We start from the raw sequence: 16,980 nt of genomic DNA, 5'->3' as shown, positions 1-16,980 counted from the left end.
GTCAATGAAATAAATGGATTTCTCTTTGGTTCTCTATGGTTCTCTATGCATGATCAAGGATGCTAAGCGAGGTCAGCATTTGTATTTGAAGATGCAGACCCATTAACCCACTAGAGAACATATCTATTTACAGAGAGACCTTTCTAGCACTAAGGCTAGAGACCTTTCTTAGAGACCTTCCTAGGAGTAAGGCTGGTAAGCACTGGACAAAAATTCCACTTGTGTGTTGTATCCTGTCTACACTACATGGTGAGAATGCCAATAGTAGTTTTTGCTTGCTCACAGGTTTGCTTGTCCTGAGAAGTGCCATCTTTGCTCCTTCTCTCTTGACAGTGGTGTTCACTGCACCAAGGAGGTGAGGCAGCAAGAGGCTACAAGGCTTGGTGGCCCCTGTTAGTGGGGGGCTGCATCCATGCCTCAAAGTCCATTCTTAATGTGCCACTGTTCCATTGTGTCTGTTTCTTTCTCAGGTTAGCACTGGTTGGTTTGGCTTAAATTTACCTTCAGCATGAAGTTCATCTTCCTTTCTTCCCTCTAAGGTCTGGGTTTAATTTAAGCTTGGTGCAAGCTATGCATATACACCTCACAAGCCTTGATCCCATTGAGTTGTTTCTAAGTGAGTGTTGCAGCTTTATGGATCTCTGACTGTCTTTCAGTACATTTATTACATTGACGTATTTTAAACAGAATTTAACTTTTTCTCTTTTCAGCTGCAGCAAATATTTTCTGAGCTCTTCTGGCACGAGCAGTGCTAATTTTTAACTGGCACTGAAGGACATTGCTTTGTAAATGTCTCTGCTACTGAATCTCTTAAGGCAAGTGCTGGAATATTATGGTGTGCCACCAGAGGAGGTAAGCAGATAGTATTGTCTGGGATGGTGGTGGGATGATTTTAAGGGCCGAGTTATGGTCGTATCTGTTTTAAGGCAAATGTTATAGATGTTATAATGTGTGCTTCGCCAGTTCAGTTTCATTTTAAACAAAAATAACTGGGCTACTGCTTCTCTTTTGTCAGCATTGTCACTATAGTTGAGAACTTACCCAAGACTTGGGAGGGGGGGAATTAATTGTGGTTTTTTAAGGCTTGCATAGATTCCCTCTTGACTTTGCTTTTTCTTTTGGCAGCTCCTCCAAAGGTGTGAAGTTCTCCTTAATGGTATTGCCCATAGGATTGAACCCCATCTTCCATCAAATGCCTTCTCAAGAACACACCTCCAACAGTTATGTGCTATCTCAAGGAACTATTCGGTGAGAACAGTGCCCTCCTTCTCTTGCTTTTGGAGTGCTTTTGGAGAATACAAGTAGTGGCTAAGTTGATTGCAGCCCTGTTCTCATGAATTACATTTTTAAAACTAGGCCACAACATTTTTTAATTTGATTAATTAATACTTTAAGCATCTGTTTTAATGTGTTGATGCTGATTTTTCATCAGTGAGCCTGAAAGCAAAAGGCATGTGCATATTTTGCTACGCCCATTATAGTTCTGAATATTTGTATTAATAGAAAATGGAAAAATAGTTTTCACTATATCCATAGACTATTGGTTTTATTATAAATTCATAAATTGCCTCACTCTTCAGTACCACAAAAAGGCACCTCGACTGAGTTTTGATCATATACACACGTGTCTAAATGTAATCAATTAGAAGGCAAATGACAAACCCAAACTCTTTAATTGGCTGGGAGTTCTAATTAAAACCTTGCAATTTAACTTGAAAGGCTTTCTTGATTCTTAGATGTCTTGGATTTGGGAAAGAAAAAAATACGGACCTACCCGAAGTTTTGTTCGCAGATTGGGGCAAATTCTTTCGTTAACTCCTAGTCAGAGGCCTCACTTACAGGTATGTGGGTTGTTGCTGAGTTCATTGTTGATACCTTGTTTAAATGTCCTTGTTAATGCTAATGTCTGCCTTAGAAATTTTGTTTCATATCCCATGTAATAATGCAACTCTTTACTATCATCAAACAGAATAACATATTTAATAAATTAATAGACATTGGGTAGCATCCTGAGTATTTCTGCAGTCTGTTAGCAAAAATACTCTTGCAAAAATGGAAAGACAGCAGACAAAGTTATTGTGAGATTCCAGAGTAAATTCTATCCAGAGTCTCTTTCATCCAGAGTAGCTCTTGCACTCAGGGAAGTCATTGAGCTAACTCTTGTGCATACTGAAAAGTTCCTATTCCAATAGTGATTGTGTACCATTGTGAAGTGCTGCTATGAATGCCACCTTCTGGAAAAAAATCCCAAATATCATGTACAGTAAAAATGAAAAGCATTGTTGGAATGCATGATGAGTGTCTGCACATCATGGCTCGCTGTGAAGAGGCAGCTATTTTGGTGAGCAACTTAAGAAGTCTCTATGTGTTTGCTGATTTGTGACACTAGCTCTCAAAATATTAGAATTCTTAAGCCTGGGAAGTAGTTAACAGATGGGCAGTATATCTAGTAAACGGTATAGGGGGAATGCTCTCTAAACAGTGACATACTAAGTGGACACCTATGAGATTTTTAAACTTGACACTTTAAAAAATGAACACCTGTAGTTTTTATCGTTTTATTTTAATAGGTACCTATTTTTATTTGTTGCCTTAGTTGGTCCAAAATCTGAACTCCTTAGAGTCTGAGCAAAGTAGGACTGTTACACCATCTCTTGCGGATGTCTTGTGGTTGGCTGACGACAGAGAACCATCTGCTAGATTTAGGCAAGTAACACTAAAAATTTTCTCAAGATTGACTGAATATATATAGAATTAAACTGAAACCAAGAGTGATAAAGATATCTGACTCCAAAGATTGCAAATGTCAGTACTACTACTACTATTTATATTTTTTTTTTCAAAATTTACCTAACCTAAGATTTTCCTATGCTTTTGCTATTGTGTTTGAACTTCTGAACAGCGACTTAGGGCACAATCCAAACTGGAAGTTAGGCCTGTGGCAGTGGCCTAACATTTAATGCCTTTATGCTAGCATTTCTCAGATGAGAGTGCCAACGAAATTAGAATGTTTTTATGCCAAACTTGTGACAATGTAATTTTGTTTTCTTGCAGATTACAAATTGGTTACTGTACTTTACTGTCTTTTGTGTAAACATCAGTATTGGATACATCCAATACAACTCGTTGGTTACATCCCTTTAATTGGTCTGTTTAAATGTTAGGTGTTCTATAATGTAATCCAGAAGAACAGAACTGTACTTCTGTTTACTTCCACAGTCTAATAATTCACGTAGTTCCTGTGGAAGTGGGAAAGGGGAGGGGGAAATCACTTTCTCTTTCAGCCAACACGTCATGTTAAACTTGAAAAATAACTCCAAGGGTTGTGGCGTGTCTAGCCAATAAATGCATCTTGCAAATATTGGAGAAACGTTTATACTTTGTTAAGTATAAGATCTTGCGTTTACAACTAATGTCACTCAGACTGTGAGTAGACAGAATGATGCCGATAACCACAAGCACTTTTGCAAATTTGAACATCTGATTAACTCTCAAATGTGCTGGTTAGATGTTTACTGGAAAGGTGTGTATGTAGAATGTACTCATCTGATTTCACAGGCCAACACACATTTTGCTTCCTTAAATGTTACACCAATTCCTGAGTATATTTGGGGTGCTGATTCCAAAAATGGCATCCATTTTGCCCTATCACGTCTAGTTTTGGAGACACAGCATAGCCTCTTTAGTGAATGGTTCAAGCAGCTTCCTCATGAGGAAGCCATGGTGTAGGCTTCCTCATGAGGAAGCTGCTTGAACCATTCACTAATGAGGCTATACTATATTTCCAAAACTAGACGTGATAGGGCAAAAACGGATGCCATTTCTGGAATCAGCACCCCAAATAAAGTTTTGGAGAAACTTTTCTGACCCTCAGTTTTGTAGGCCTGTGTTTTCAGAGTGATTTTCTGTTCACTTCAGAGCTGCACTTTGTTTTCTAGATTTGATGAGTGGAATGAGGTAGTACCCCGGACTACCTTTCCCATGTCAACGACTTCAAACAGAAGAGCACAAAAAGGAACTGTTGTGGAGGAAGATGCTCTCAATAAAATATCTGCACTAGAGGATGAGTTGGCTCGCCTTCGTGCACAAATTGCTGCTATTGTGACAGTGCATGGGGCAAGAAATGGGGATCAGTCAAGTAAGTTTGTGTGGCTCTTAATCACTACACCCTTGCTTTTGTTTCTCTCGCCCAGTCATGTGGCCTTTTGACGTAGAATGCTATCTTGCTAGCCCCTTCATTTTATTTATTCTGTGTCTAGCTGAAGCGTTGAATTTAAAAGCAATTGCTATGGTTATCCATGCACTTAACTCTTATCTATGACCAACAGGTAAGAGAAGATGAAATAGAGGCCATAAAGATAAATTTAATATGTATGGAAGGAGAGATATGAGGAATATTGACCTGAAGAGCTACACAACTATTGTATATGCCCCAAAGAGGCGCCTAGCGAATCTTTTGAAATTGAGCTGACACCTTCCTGCTCCCTGGTTTCCCTGGATCAGCAGCTGTGTGGGAAAGAACCTTGGTAGCTTGTATCTGCTGCCACCATCCCAAGCTACAGAGATCAGGCAGAGGGGGGGCTATCTGGGGAGCACGCCTAGAGAGCACTCAATTCTAGGGGTTTTTATTAAAAAAAAAAAATCAAACCCACAGTAACATCTTCAGGGTGAAGAGATGTGACAATTCACTGGATTGCCTGTGAACGTAGTCTAGGCAGACAGTCAAAATATAACTAGTTAATCAAGAGTCCAGAAGGAATAAGAATTAACCAAAAAGGAAGAAAAAAAGATGGTAAAGCACAAGCAGGCTGATGGAAAATGCTTGCGCTCGAGTAGAAAGCACAACCAGGTTTTGATCAAATGAATACCATAAACAGTAGCACCTAGCAGATGGAGCTTGGATGCTACTCAAAGGGGAAAGAAAACAAAACAACTCAGCCCACAGACCCCCCATCCATTGTTACCTTAAACCTTGAGCAAGTTTGCAAGCTGGATTGGAGGAAACGGGAAAAGTAAAAATTCTCTGGCTGTAATCTAGCTGAAAACAGTCCCTAGCAACTTATTTTATCCAAGGAATCCTGGCCCTCTACAGTTACAGAAGAGCAAGTGTGTGTTTCCATGTACTAGCATTGGGTATCTATGGGAGGGCCAGTAGAACACAGCCACTTCTTGTGGGCTTGAGTTTAACTTGTTGGCTTGATAATGTCAGGTTACTTGATTGAAGGAATGGGGACTTCCCTGGTCACTCTTAGATCTAGACAGTTTATTTATTAATTATTATTAACAGTATTTATATACTGCTTTTCAACTAAAAGTTCACAAAGCGGTTTACAGAGAAAAATCAAATAACTAAATGGCTCCCTGTCCCAAAAGGGCTCACAATCTAAAAAGATGCAAATGAATATCAGCAGACAGCCACTAGAACAGACAGTGCTGGGGTGAGGTGGGCCAGTTACTCTCCCCCTGCTAAAAAAAAGGAGCACCCACTTGAAAAAGTGCCTCTTACCCAATTAGCAGGTTTGCTACCCAGTTGTCAGATGCAAACTATCAGCTCCTGCAGACAAAGCACATCCACATTTAACCCATGGCTGTTTGGGAATGGCATTTTTCAAATGGAGAAAAGACAAAGCCTGCTTGCAAAGGATGTCCCAGCAGTGCTTAGCTGCTGAATTTCTGGGGAGGTTAAATGTCCCAAAACACAGGAAATATAGACAAAATGTGGGGGGGGGGGGAGCATTCATCACAAACCTTCTAGAAGTTTGCCTTTAAAAATATGAAGCTTTTAGCCCTTACAGCTGTATTAATAAGCCCACAAGAGCCTATTAATAACTTCTGAAACCAACTCTATAAAAGTTCCAGTAGCTGAAGTACTTTATTGAGCTTTCTGATATAGCTTAATATATTTCAGTGTCACCCCAGTTCCATGACCTCAGGGCAGTGTGCAAGGATGAACTTGGATCACTCTCTGTAGCAAACCCTATGAGATAACCTAAGCTGAGTCTAACTCAAAATCTTTCCAGTGATCTAAACTTGGGTCTGACATGGTATCATTCACTGTGTAGCTTATAGTCGGATACCCAGTCTTTTAAAAAATAAACTGTGCCTCATGCCTGACCTGGATTTGGTCAGTATTCTAGGTGTCTGTGCTTTCCTGGGCTAGACTGCGTATAGATTGTTGTAAAACTGCCTACAGTGATCTAATTTGGATGCATCTGTGTGTCTGTCCACGTTTTCTTGTAAAAGATTCAGTTCTCAACTCTCCTAGTAACTCTCCTTTAGTGGACATCCACTAAAATTGAGTATTGGGAGAGTTAGGACAGACAAAAGAAAATATTTCTTTACTCAGCGTGTGGTCGGTCTGTGGAACTCCTTGCCGCAGGATGTGGTGACGGCATCTGGCCTGGATGCCTTTAAAAGGGGATTGGACAAGTTTCTGGAGGAAAAATCCATTACAGGTTACAAGTCATGATGTGTATTTGCAACCTCCTGTTTTTAGAAATGGGCTATGTCAGATGCAAGGGAGGATGCAGATCTCTTGTTATCTGGTGTGCTCCCTGGGGCATTTAGTGGGCTGCTGTGAGATACAGGAAGCTGGACTAGATGGGCCTATGGCCTGATCCAGTGGGGCTGTTCTTACGTTCTTAGTACATTGTCTCTTCAATTGTTTTTGGTAGGTTCAGATGCAGTGAATTCATCAAACTCCCCCTGTAGTATTCTCCCAAAGCCACCAATAACTTCTACACCAGTTCTCATCACTCACTGTAACACAGTCACGCCACCGCCGCCGCCGCCGCCACCACCAGTGCTATTGCCGTCTGGTTTTGATCCCCATAATTCAGCAGTTGAGCTTATAAAGCAACGTCGGGCAGCACGTAAGATCAGAAGTGTTTCTGATAGTGCTGCTTTGCAGAAAGATGAGACTCTTCCTAGTATGATGGATGTTCTGAAGGATATAAATAAAGTCAAACTAAGAGCTGTTGAGAGGTAAGTTGAGCAGAATATGTTTTCTAGAATAATGTTGTAAGGGATACAAAATAAGAGATCCCCATTGTTGGTCATTGAAACTGGCTATGTATGCACACATGCTGCTGCTATCACTATGCCCTTTCTTATATGCACATGCTACATCAGTCTAATACAACTTTCTCTAGCATGCTGGAGAAATTGCGGCAACTCATTTCCTTAAAACCAAAGTGGTCTTTGACTCCTCCTTCATTGTTTTCCCCATTTACAGTCAATTCCCGCCACCCACAAGCGTTACGTTCCTGTTGGACGTGAATTTGCAAGTATGGAACCATTGATCCCGTAGGATCAATGGGGTTCTGTACTGGGAATTTAGGGGTGGGGGGTGAATTACTTGCTGCCAGCATTGGAAACACTCCATGCTGGTTATAGGCACCATTATGAATGTCACTGCTACACACAGGAACTTCCTGAATGCAGCAGGGACGTTCTAAATGTCACCCATGATTGGTGCAAAGTGCCTTGAAGTGGACAGGAAAAGTCTCAGAGGTTTTTCCCAGCCCCTTCAAAGTGCTCCACACCAAAGCCTCAAAGGCTTTTCTGTCCACTTCAAAGCACACCGTGCCAATCAGAACACCATTTGCAATGTCCTTCTGGAAGTCCTCTGCTGGCACTGGTCTCACTGTTGCTCCTTGCGGGTTCATGAATTTGCAGGTAGCGAATTCAAATCTGCCAAGGGTTGACTGTAACTGCTAGTGCAGGGCTGACTGGGTGATAAAGAGGACCCAGATACATGGTATTGAACCTTTGATACTACAGCCTCTTGTTAGTGGTTGAATTTGAGAATTGGAAGTGGCGGGGGAACTTCCATTGTTTCTCAAGGGCCCCTGGCTTAGATGGGGGGGGGGGGGGAGAATCAGGAATCAGGTGAATCTGAAAGCAAGTGCAGGTGCAAGTCCCAGTCAGTTCACTACTTGGATCTGTGTAACACTATTCTGCAGTTGTCTGTAGTTTTCAGATCTGGCTCATAGATATAAGTTTTGGCCTTTCACCTACAGCTGTAGATTGGGCAAGCTGGAAGAAGAGACAAGCTCAAAAGAGAGGACTCTCTCACCTCAAACTTGTCCTGGATATAGCCACATTTAAGGACTGAGGGAAACTCCACCATGTTCTCCCCCCCCCCCCCCAAACAACAAGTTTGGGAATACTGACTTTCATTTCTGGCAAAGAATCGTGTTGTATCTGTACAAGAAAGGATCTCTGTATGGCTCAGTGGAATCCTAGAATTACCCTTCCTCAGCAGGAGCCCACAGCATCACAATGTGCCTGGCCTTTAACTTGAGTGGAAAGCCTGTATGTGTGTTTTGCAGTAACATCCTGTCTACTTTTCTCTTTTCTGTCACCTAAAGGCTGCATGTACTCAAAGCACAATTGCCCTGTGTGAACCAAACAGCTAAACCACTTTACTGAAGACAGGAGTCAAACCATTTGTTCTGATTGTTCAGGCTAATCTCTAACTTTACAAAAATGATTTGTGAACCAGTTTATATTATATCTCATCAAACCCATAAGTGTCTTGCAAGCAGATGCTGCAGGTTTTATGTTACCTTTTCTACACTCAAGACCAGCATCTGCAAATTTTGCGCCCTTATGTTCCTATTCTTCTCATATAAACCACTTTGAATTTTTTGTTGAAAAATGGGCATATAAATTTTTATCATAATAAGCAACACTTCTGAACTGAAGGAAACTTCTCAGCTGGTGACCAGAGGCGCAAGCTTGAGGTGTAACCACCCACGGAGGTTTTCATTTTCACTATGCTGCAGCACACTGGTGTGCTGTGGTCTGCAGGTGTGCCACAGGAGTTTGGGGAACAGACATTTATTAGTAGGGCCATTAGGGGATGTGATTCCCCCCCACCAATAGCATTATGTGGCTTGTCAATTTTCAAAAAAAACTGATGGTGTGCCTTGACAATTTTAGTACCGTGTCAGTATGCTGTGAGATGAGAGAGGCTGAAAATCACTGAACTATATAGTTATCAGCCAGGAGTATCAGTGGTTTTTATTAAAGCCTGGAATCATTTTGCACCTTTCTTTTCAGATCTCCAGGAGGTACACCTCTTTCCAAATCAAAGAAAACCGTGAGATCTCAGTGGGATCCAGCAGCCTTAATAGCAGAAGCTCTTAAGGAGAAATTTGCAGCCCAGAACAATGTCAATGATTCATTTGATAAAGAGAACAGATCTTATGATGCTTCTCCATTCTCTAGTCCAGATACTCCAATGGTATGTATTATTATTTTTTAAAAAGGTGCTATTCTGCCACATTATACCAATAGTGATGATGCAAGAGGCATTATTTATTTTCCAGGAGTTGTGGATTAGGATAAGTCTCATGCAGGTAATTGAAAAAGCACTGAGGCTCTTTCTTTCCGAATGGGCTTTGTGTACAGCAAAAGTATCCAAATGCTCCTTTTACATATCTTGCAACCATTGTTCCCCTTGACACCTCTACACATTTCAGTTCTTTAAAAGAAAAACTAAACTAAAACCCAAGGAATATACTTCATGCCATATACTTCTTACCATTAAAATGGATCATCACTTCTACTGAAATAAAAAGCAAACATAATGCTATCAGTTTTTAAAAGAAGCTCTTTTATCAGCACTTGGAAATTTCAGGGACATCAGAGCAGCATTTAAGTTAAGCCATTTCTGCCCAATGTTGCATATATGCAACAGGGATCAAATGTGTACACTTGTGGGCTGAGTAGAAATGGGTTAACTTTACTTAGATGTGGCTAATATCTTTTTTTAAACGATGTAAAGCAATAGCATTTTTACATTAGGCCAGGGGTGTCCAAACTTTGTGGCAGGAGGGCCACTTCATCTATCTGACACTGTGTCGGGGGCCAGGGGAAAAAAAAGAATTAATTTACATTTCAAATTTGAATAAATTTACATAAATGAATATATTACAGATAGAAATTATATGAATGAGTGAAGGTCTTGCAATAGCTCAAGGCCTATAAAAGCTTTCCTTCACTGCTGCTGCTACATCACAGACGTGAAACAGCAAGCAGCGGAGGGAGCCCTCGTCCAACATCTCACTCGAGGGGTGTTCACTCACTGAACAGGCTTCAGGCCAGAGTGGGCTCCAGCAAGTCTCCAGAGGGCCAGAGGCTCATTGGAGACTGGAGGCTTCCTGAGGGCCAGATTGGGAGTCCCTGAGGGCTGCAAGTGGACCCAGGGCCGGGGTTTGGGCACCCCTGCATTAGGCTGAAAGCTTTTTCAGAGCTTTCTCCTTGTCTTGCTTTGTGCTCTTGGCAGAATCATTTTATGTCGTATCTTCTTGTTTTGAGTGTTCATAAAGACAGGAAAGAATTATTTAAGCACTCAAACTGTTCAATCTTTTCTGAAAATACAAAGTAAAATGTTGTTGTGTTTTAGGTTGGCCGTCATATATGGAAGCCAAGTATTAAGCAGGCACTTAACAGAACGGAGGAACTGGTGCAGGTATCGGCTACCAAAGCAAGAGTTCTCATTTAGCTATGGTTGTGTAGAACTTCGTGGAATGGCCTACCAAAACGTTAATTGCAGAGACTACTTCTTCGGTTTCATGGACTTGCTCTCTTCTGTGCTACAAGGCTGTACAATACTTGTGAAGCTAACAGGTTTTTGTTTGTTTGTTTGTTTCAGCAGGCAAACATGTTCGTGTGGAATTGGTGTTTAAAATATTTTATAATCAGCTTGGAATGCTTTTTACTGTCGTTTTACCTCAACTTTTATAGTATGACCTGACAAATTTTAATCAAATAAGTAAATCTGTCAAAAGAACAATAACAAGAACATGGGCACAAGATACAATAAATGTGGAGGTTAAATGCCTACCCGGCCAAGATGTTAATATATTGTTTAAACAGGACGCAGGGTCCTGGTGCTTATTGGCAGCCATCTCAAAACAATTTTGATAGGACTTCTATCAAAACCAAGCAAATCTAATTGGTGCTGGTGATTTGCTTGGCCATTAGAAAGAGACCTGAATCCTGTATTTGAATGCTTTGGATACAGTAACTTTATAAAGAAGCCAGAGGAAAATCTGCTTGTTTCCATATATGTATTTGAAATTCATAATAATATATTACTCTTGACCTTTTTGTACCCTTGTAAACTCAAGTTATAAAGTAAACCCTGCATGTGGACTATGATCTTCCTACATGATTTAAATATTTTACATTCCTTGATGTTTGTGTCTGAAGATTTATGGAAGAACATGGGCTCATAACATACAAGGGGCCGTGCAGAGTAGGACTATCTATGATTGGCTTATATATAGCTCATTTTTTTCCAGGGAGTCCAGCCCTGATATTTGGGATTCAGCTACCGCACAGGCCAGAGAGTTTATGGATTGCATCCATAAGTAGTTTATCCATTTCTGCTCCTGTGTTCCACCCTTACGATGCTGTGTTGAAGGCTTTTATGTGTTCTTTTATAAATACGTTCCAGTTATAGGATATTTTTTTTCTGTGCCATGATTCCCTTGAATGTAGGTGGCCAGAAGAAGAATCTTCTCATAGAGGACTCTTTCCCTTTCCTATGATGAAAGTAGTTTCCTTCTGATATCTGTTTGATGCTTGGCATGTTACTGCCATCATTATGTACACCTTTCTCAAGTGGAAAATGGTGTTTTATTTCTTTCTCTCAAAGCCTTTCCCTCAAAGGGTGTGGCTGCTTTACCTAACCTATATGTTTGCCTAACTTTTACATTTGAACTTTGGAAATGGTTACAGTGTGGGTAGCTAAAGGAGAATGGTTGAGTCCTGTGCTGCTGTGGAGTCAGCCACCTATTAACCTTGAAATTTCCCTTTGGAGGAGAAGGTGCACCTAAAGATTCATGTGACAAACACACCTGTCAGGATACAACCTTGCTCATGGAGAATCCTGAGCTGCTCCTACCACTGTTGACCAAGGATCCTGAGCCTGGCCCGCAAGAACCTTGACGCATTCTAAACCAGTGTCCAAGATGCTCTACTGAAAAGACTGCATGCCCACAGCTCACCAGGGATAGACTGGAAGATGGGAATGGAGGGGATGATGGGGGATGCTGTAAGGAAATGAGCACAGCCAGAAAGTGGGGGCCGCCAGTTGAATTCCAGAGTCAATGCCGCTAATATTGTGGCTCAAAGGAACATTTGACGAAGGGAGGTGGATCAATGTGCCCAGTCTTGTGTTGTTGGGTTCCCCTTTTCAGACTCAAAAGTTTTTTGAGGAGACACTAGATACAGTCCTAATAGAGAACAGGGACAATAAGAAGATGTTCATAATGGCAAGAATGGAAAGATGTACAAATTTTCCCATTCCTTTTGGATTCCACTACTTCCAATGCTGTAGGGAGCAAGGCAGCACCATCTTTGGTGTAATGGTGGTACTCACGAAAGTGGTATTTGCACCAAAGTTGAAAACCCTGCCTTAGTCTTAAGCTATTAAAAAAAGGGCAGAAAAGATGAATATAGTGTCTGGAAAACTCTCCTGAACAGGTCAGTTCTGAATCTAATTTTTTCAGTGGTAAAACATATTTTTAAAATACAGAGGGCCCTCCTTAGCCACAGACATGGCATCCGCAGATGCCTCAGAGGGCCTCCCAGACACGAGTGGAAGCTACTGCCAGTTAGCATTGGTGACTTCTTTTCAAGTCCAGGAGGTGTTCTCCAGCATGCAGGCTTCCCCACACCTCAGGAGGAGTCCTAGATGCAACTGGAAGACACTTCAGGTTCACTGGTGCAAGCCAGATGTGCCTTCCAGTTGCATCCAGTAGGCTTCTGAAGAGTCTGCGTGTGACCTCTGGAGGGCTGGGTGCAACTCTTCCCCCCTCAACTTTCATTATCTGCATATAGGGGGCCCTATATTCACGGATCCTGTATTCATGGTTTCACTTATCTGCGGAAGCAGGGGCCCCCACCCCCCCTGTGCACCTCCAGAGGCTCTTCTGAGCCCCGCAGCAGCCACATGCATCTGCCTGCAACCTCTGCAAGCATCCAAATGGCCATTTAGGCTGAAAAAAGTGACTTCCAGTTTCCGGAAGTGATGTTTTTATGCCTTTAAAAGGTATTGTGAGGGCCAGGGAAGCATAAAAATGGCACTTCTGGTTTTACAGAAAAACTGAAAGTGATGGGGTTTTTCTGGCCTCAGTGGCCATTTTAAGGTCCACAAAGGCCACAGGCAGATGTGCACACCCTCTGCGGGGCTCAGAAGAGACTTTGAAAATGAGGGGAGCACAGCTCCCCTTGCCTTGTGAAGCCCAAATCGTGCAAGGGGGGTGCCCCTGGTATCTGTGATTTCATGTATCTGCTGGGGTTCTAGAACAGAACCTCCACGAATACCAGGGCACACCTGTAATTCGGTATCTGTGGACAGTCCTGGAACGGATTCCCCACAGATACTGAGGGCTTGCTGTACAGTATTTATATGCTTTTGAGCCCTTTGGTATATTTTAAATCATTTGTACAAAAAAGGAACGACATTGTCGGCCCCCTGAACAATACAATATTACAATACAGTACTCAGTCATCAGTATGTTGAGAGGAACTCAACCAAGAACAAGTGTCAGCTGTCCACCAGAGGGCAGTGTGATACCAGGCACAACTTGGGGGGGAAAAAAATCTTTGTTTTCTTTCATGGGTGCTTTCTCTAAGTAACACTCTCTCCAGAGATGCAGACTCTGGGCTTAAATACCTTGTTCAGTTGATACGTATACAGTATTTAAGCTTCTGGGAATTATGGGAAACATGTTACAAAATGTCTAAGTGTGCTGAACATGTAGCAGATGGAGTCCTTTCAAGTCTGGAAAGCTGTGGTAGGCTGGTGATAAAGAAGACTTCCAGAGGTAGTATCTGTCTCTGGGCTGTTCTTCCCTAACCGTGCAATTGCAGGGCACTTCTCTGCCTCTGAAGTGTGTGCAACAAGTTTTACAAAATCGCCAATACTCCAAATCTACACTTATGTCCCCATCTTGTGGTTGCCTATGAAAGCCTGTGGCTGAACTGTTGATGACAGCCTGTTTGTAACTGGCGTTATGTGAAGTGTAGTGGCAGGCTCTTAGCTGAGCATGCTTGCTTCTGTTCTTTCTTGCTGTGGCTGATAGATTAGCATGTACTAGTGTAATGGAAATCAGTAGCGTAGCCAATTGTAATGCAGCACTGGTCTGTGTTAATACGTTTCTGTGTGGCATAAGCCATGATGCTTTGTGATCACCTTTTGCTTTTCATTTTCAACAAAAGCCAACAAAGATTGTTAGGTCTCTATGTTTTAATCTCTCGGGATTAAAAATAACTCCTGGAGGGGCCAGTGTCTGGGGCAGTGATGATTTTGAGCTGACAGATAACCAGAAAGGTTACACTCCTTGTCTTCCCTTCCCTGACTGGTCTGCCACTTAATATGTAGCCAATGACCCACTTCTGCTTTATCTGATAAGAGTTTGCTCTTGAGGGAAGAACTTCCCTCACCCCTCAAAACCCCATATATTTTGGAACAGACCCTGCAATTCTGTAGAGTTCTATCCTTTCCTTCCCAAGTATTTCATGTGACCTAGCATTTCTTGTTGACTGTTATAACTGCTTGAATCTCTGATTATGAAGAAGCAGATTCTCTCCCCCCACATACATTTTCCCCATGTATGCCAATGTGGGTGTGTATGCTAAAACCAGGGCTGCAGAGAGGTTAGATGCATCCTGGGGAAGATTTTTAACAAGCACTTTGGTGCCTGTGCCCCTGTTCCTTCTCACTCCCAGGTGAAATGTCCTGGTTCTCTTGGCAACTGGGTTGTGTTTCAAGGTGTTTGGGATCCACAAGAGTTGTTCCTACTCCGTTTTTGTAGGGTAAGTCTGCTGCCAGACACTGTTGAAGGCAAGGTAGCAATCCTACTTGGGGTCCCATTTAATGTCAGGGCCCTGGGGAAACCCCACCCTCTCCACAGCCCTGAATCAGTAGCTTCCTTTGTAGCAGGGGTTTCCACACCCTGGCCCAGGGGCCAGATGTGGCCCACGACAAGCCTTCATCCGGCCCGCGGCAAGCCTCTGGTCCCCCGCTAGCTCTGGCCCGCTCAACCGAATGTGACCAGAGCTGTGCTCCAGTCGCGTCTGGAAGGTGTTCTGAGGGCCAGGGAAGCCATGTGCCTCCCCTCAGAATGCCTTCTAAAGGTCTAAAAACATCACTTCCTTGTTTTCTTGGAAAACCAGAAGTGACTTTTTGGGCCATCTGAAGGCCTTCAGCTTTCTGAGGCTTTCTAATTAACTTTTATATTTAAAATATATTTTTCCAGTCCTTGACACCATGCCAGATATTTTATATGGCCCTCTGGTCTAAAAGTTTAGAAACCTTTGCTTTGTAGCATGGTGTATATGCACATGCTATGAAAGCTTTGTGTGGTGAGTGCAAATGCTGCTCAGTACAGCTGTATCCCTTAAGATATCTAGCACCATTTTGAAAGGGGTGTTTGTCAAAATAGGTGTGTTGGTATTTCAGATGACATGCAGGTCACCAGCCACCTCTTAGAAAATTGAGAATAGATTTGAATAAAGGGAGGCTGAAGCTATCATCTCAGGCAAGAGCTGAGATATCAAATTCTGTTGTTTTTTTTTCTTCACAGTCAGTCAAACAAGGCAGCATTCATTTTATAAAGGCAACTGGCACATGCTTCACACACTTTTGCTCATGGACCATTCCTTAGACTTTGATGAATGTCCAGTCACAGCCAGCAATACCTATTGTTTTTAATATCTAGTGGAGATGCACTATGAGAAGACTCCTTATAATAGTGCAGAACCCTCAACAAGGACAAACCCACGCACGCAACAGAAAAATACATTTCTAAGAAGTCTGTCTCTTTCCCCCACACCTGCAGCTGAACCAGCCTTGGACTGTAGTTGGGTTATCAGTGGCAGCCCAGATGTGCTTGTAGAATACAAGCTGTAGTTACCATAATCAGCGTTTGGGATGTTGAAAATGTTGCTGCTTATTAAGACCCAAGACTTCAGCAAGCAGAAAGCAAGTGTTTTATCAAGGCATGCATGCCTCATGTTTGTGGAGCTATAAACACACACACCCCACCACCACCACCATCAGCCTAAAGATTTTTTTTTATTAGCAGTTACCTCTTGACATGAATACTTACAGCACTATGTTAAAAAAGATACAGTTATGTCTCTGTAGTTCTTGGCATCACTGCATAGCAGTCACAGCATTTCACACAATCTATTGCTTTCTTTCAGCTTAATGCATATTATTTATACACACTCTTAGCAGCTGAATCTTGGTCCCATTGAAGCCAATGGACACTGATTTTATCAGGACCATGATTTGACCCTTATACTTAAGGTATGTGTTTTACAATAAACATACTATTTTACAAAGTTCTGTATACAAAGCTTAATGGAATATGTTAATAGCCAAATCAAGCTTTTTTTTTCTCTTGTAAAACTTGGTGTACCTAAAATACTAGATGAATTGTGCAGAAATATTTGCACCAATGTAAAAGTAAGCGGTTACTTCTAATGCTGCTTCCCCCATAACTTTGTGTTCGTGTTTTTAACTTATCTGATAATAAAAAGTCTGGTTTTAGTACAGGTTTAATATGGCCTCAAGTCCATATTGGCTCAGGAGCCCACACTGACCAGGGAATATACTGTGCTTTGTATGTGACCAGGCAAGATATCAGTCACGAGGCAAGATACCCTGAAGGTTTTATGCAGCTGTCCTTTCTTAGGAAAAAAGAACTATTGAGAAGTGGCCCTGAGCCATTATCTCTGTTATCAGGCTAGTATGTGTGTGGGCCATCATCTCACTATAGGGGTGGGTGTGTTTAAATAAAAAACTATACAGTAATTCTTAAGCACATTCACTTTGGAGTATATTCCACTGAAATCATTGGGACTTCTGACAAGCAATAACTTTTCTGGATTGTAACTTGACAAAATTGAGACCAGAGTTTTTTGAGATCATTGTAATGACAGTGTGGGAAA

At 41.9% G+C, this 16,980-nt stretch overlaps 1 protein-coding gene across 1 annotated transcript; it reads left to right on the top strand.

Annotated features, from left to right (window-relative positions):
- Positions 1–735: 735 nt before the first annotated feature.
- On the top strand, positions 736–10,523 carry MTFR2 (mitochondrial fission regulator 2). Its single transcript, XM_066611224.1, has 9 exons — positions 736–852; positions 1,126–1,248; positions 1,737–1,841; positions 2,597–2,706; positions 3,939–4,133; positions 5,183–5,190; positions 6,675–6,984; positions 9,067–9,250; positions 10,415–10,523. Exons 1-9 carry the CDS (start codon positions 790–792, stop codon positions 10,511–10,513), a joined length of 1,197 nt encoding a protein of 398 aa, XP_066467321.1. The 5' UTR covers positions 736–789; the 3' UTR covers positions 10,514–10,523.
- Positions 10,524–16,980: the final 6,457 nt, after the last annotated feature.

Source organism: Tiliqua scincoides, chromosome 1 (assembly GCF_035046505.1).
Source record: "Tiliqua scincoides isolate rTilSci1 chromosome 1, rTilSci1.hap2, whole genome shotgun sequence".
Lineage (NCBI taxonomy): Eukaryota > Metazoa > Chordata > Lepidosauria > Squamata > Scincidae > Tiliqua > Tiliqua scincoides.
The sequence above is the reverse complement of the archived record's forward strand: the minus strand, read 5'-3'. Positions and strand labels throughout refer to the sequence as shown.

Coding starts and splice junctions, on each gene's coding strand:
- MTFR2 (XM_066611224.1), top strand. CDS start 790: ATGTCTCTGCTACTGAATCTCTTAAGGCAAGTGCTGGAATATTATGGT. Junction 1,842..2,596: donor GTCAGAGGCCTCACTTACAG/GTATGTGGGTTG, acceptor TTGTTGCCTTAG/TTGGTCCAAAATCTGAACTC. Junction 9,251..10,414: donor CTAGTCCAGATACTCCAATG/GTATGTATTATT, acceptor GTTGTGTTTTAG/GTTGGCCGTCATATATGGAA.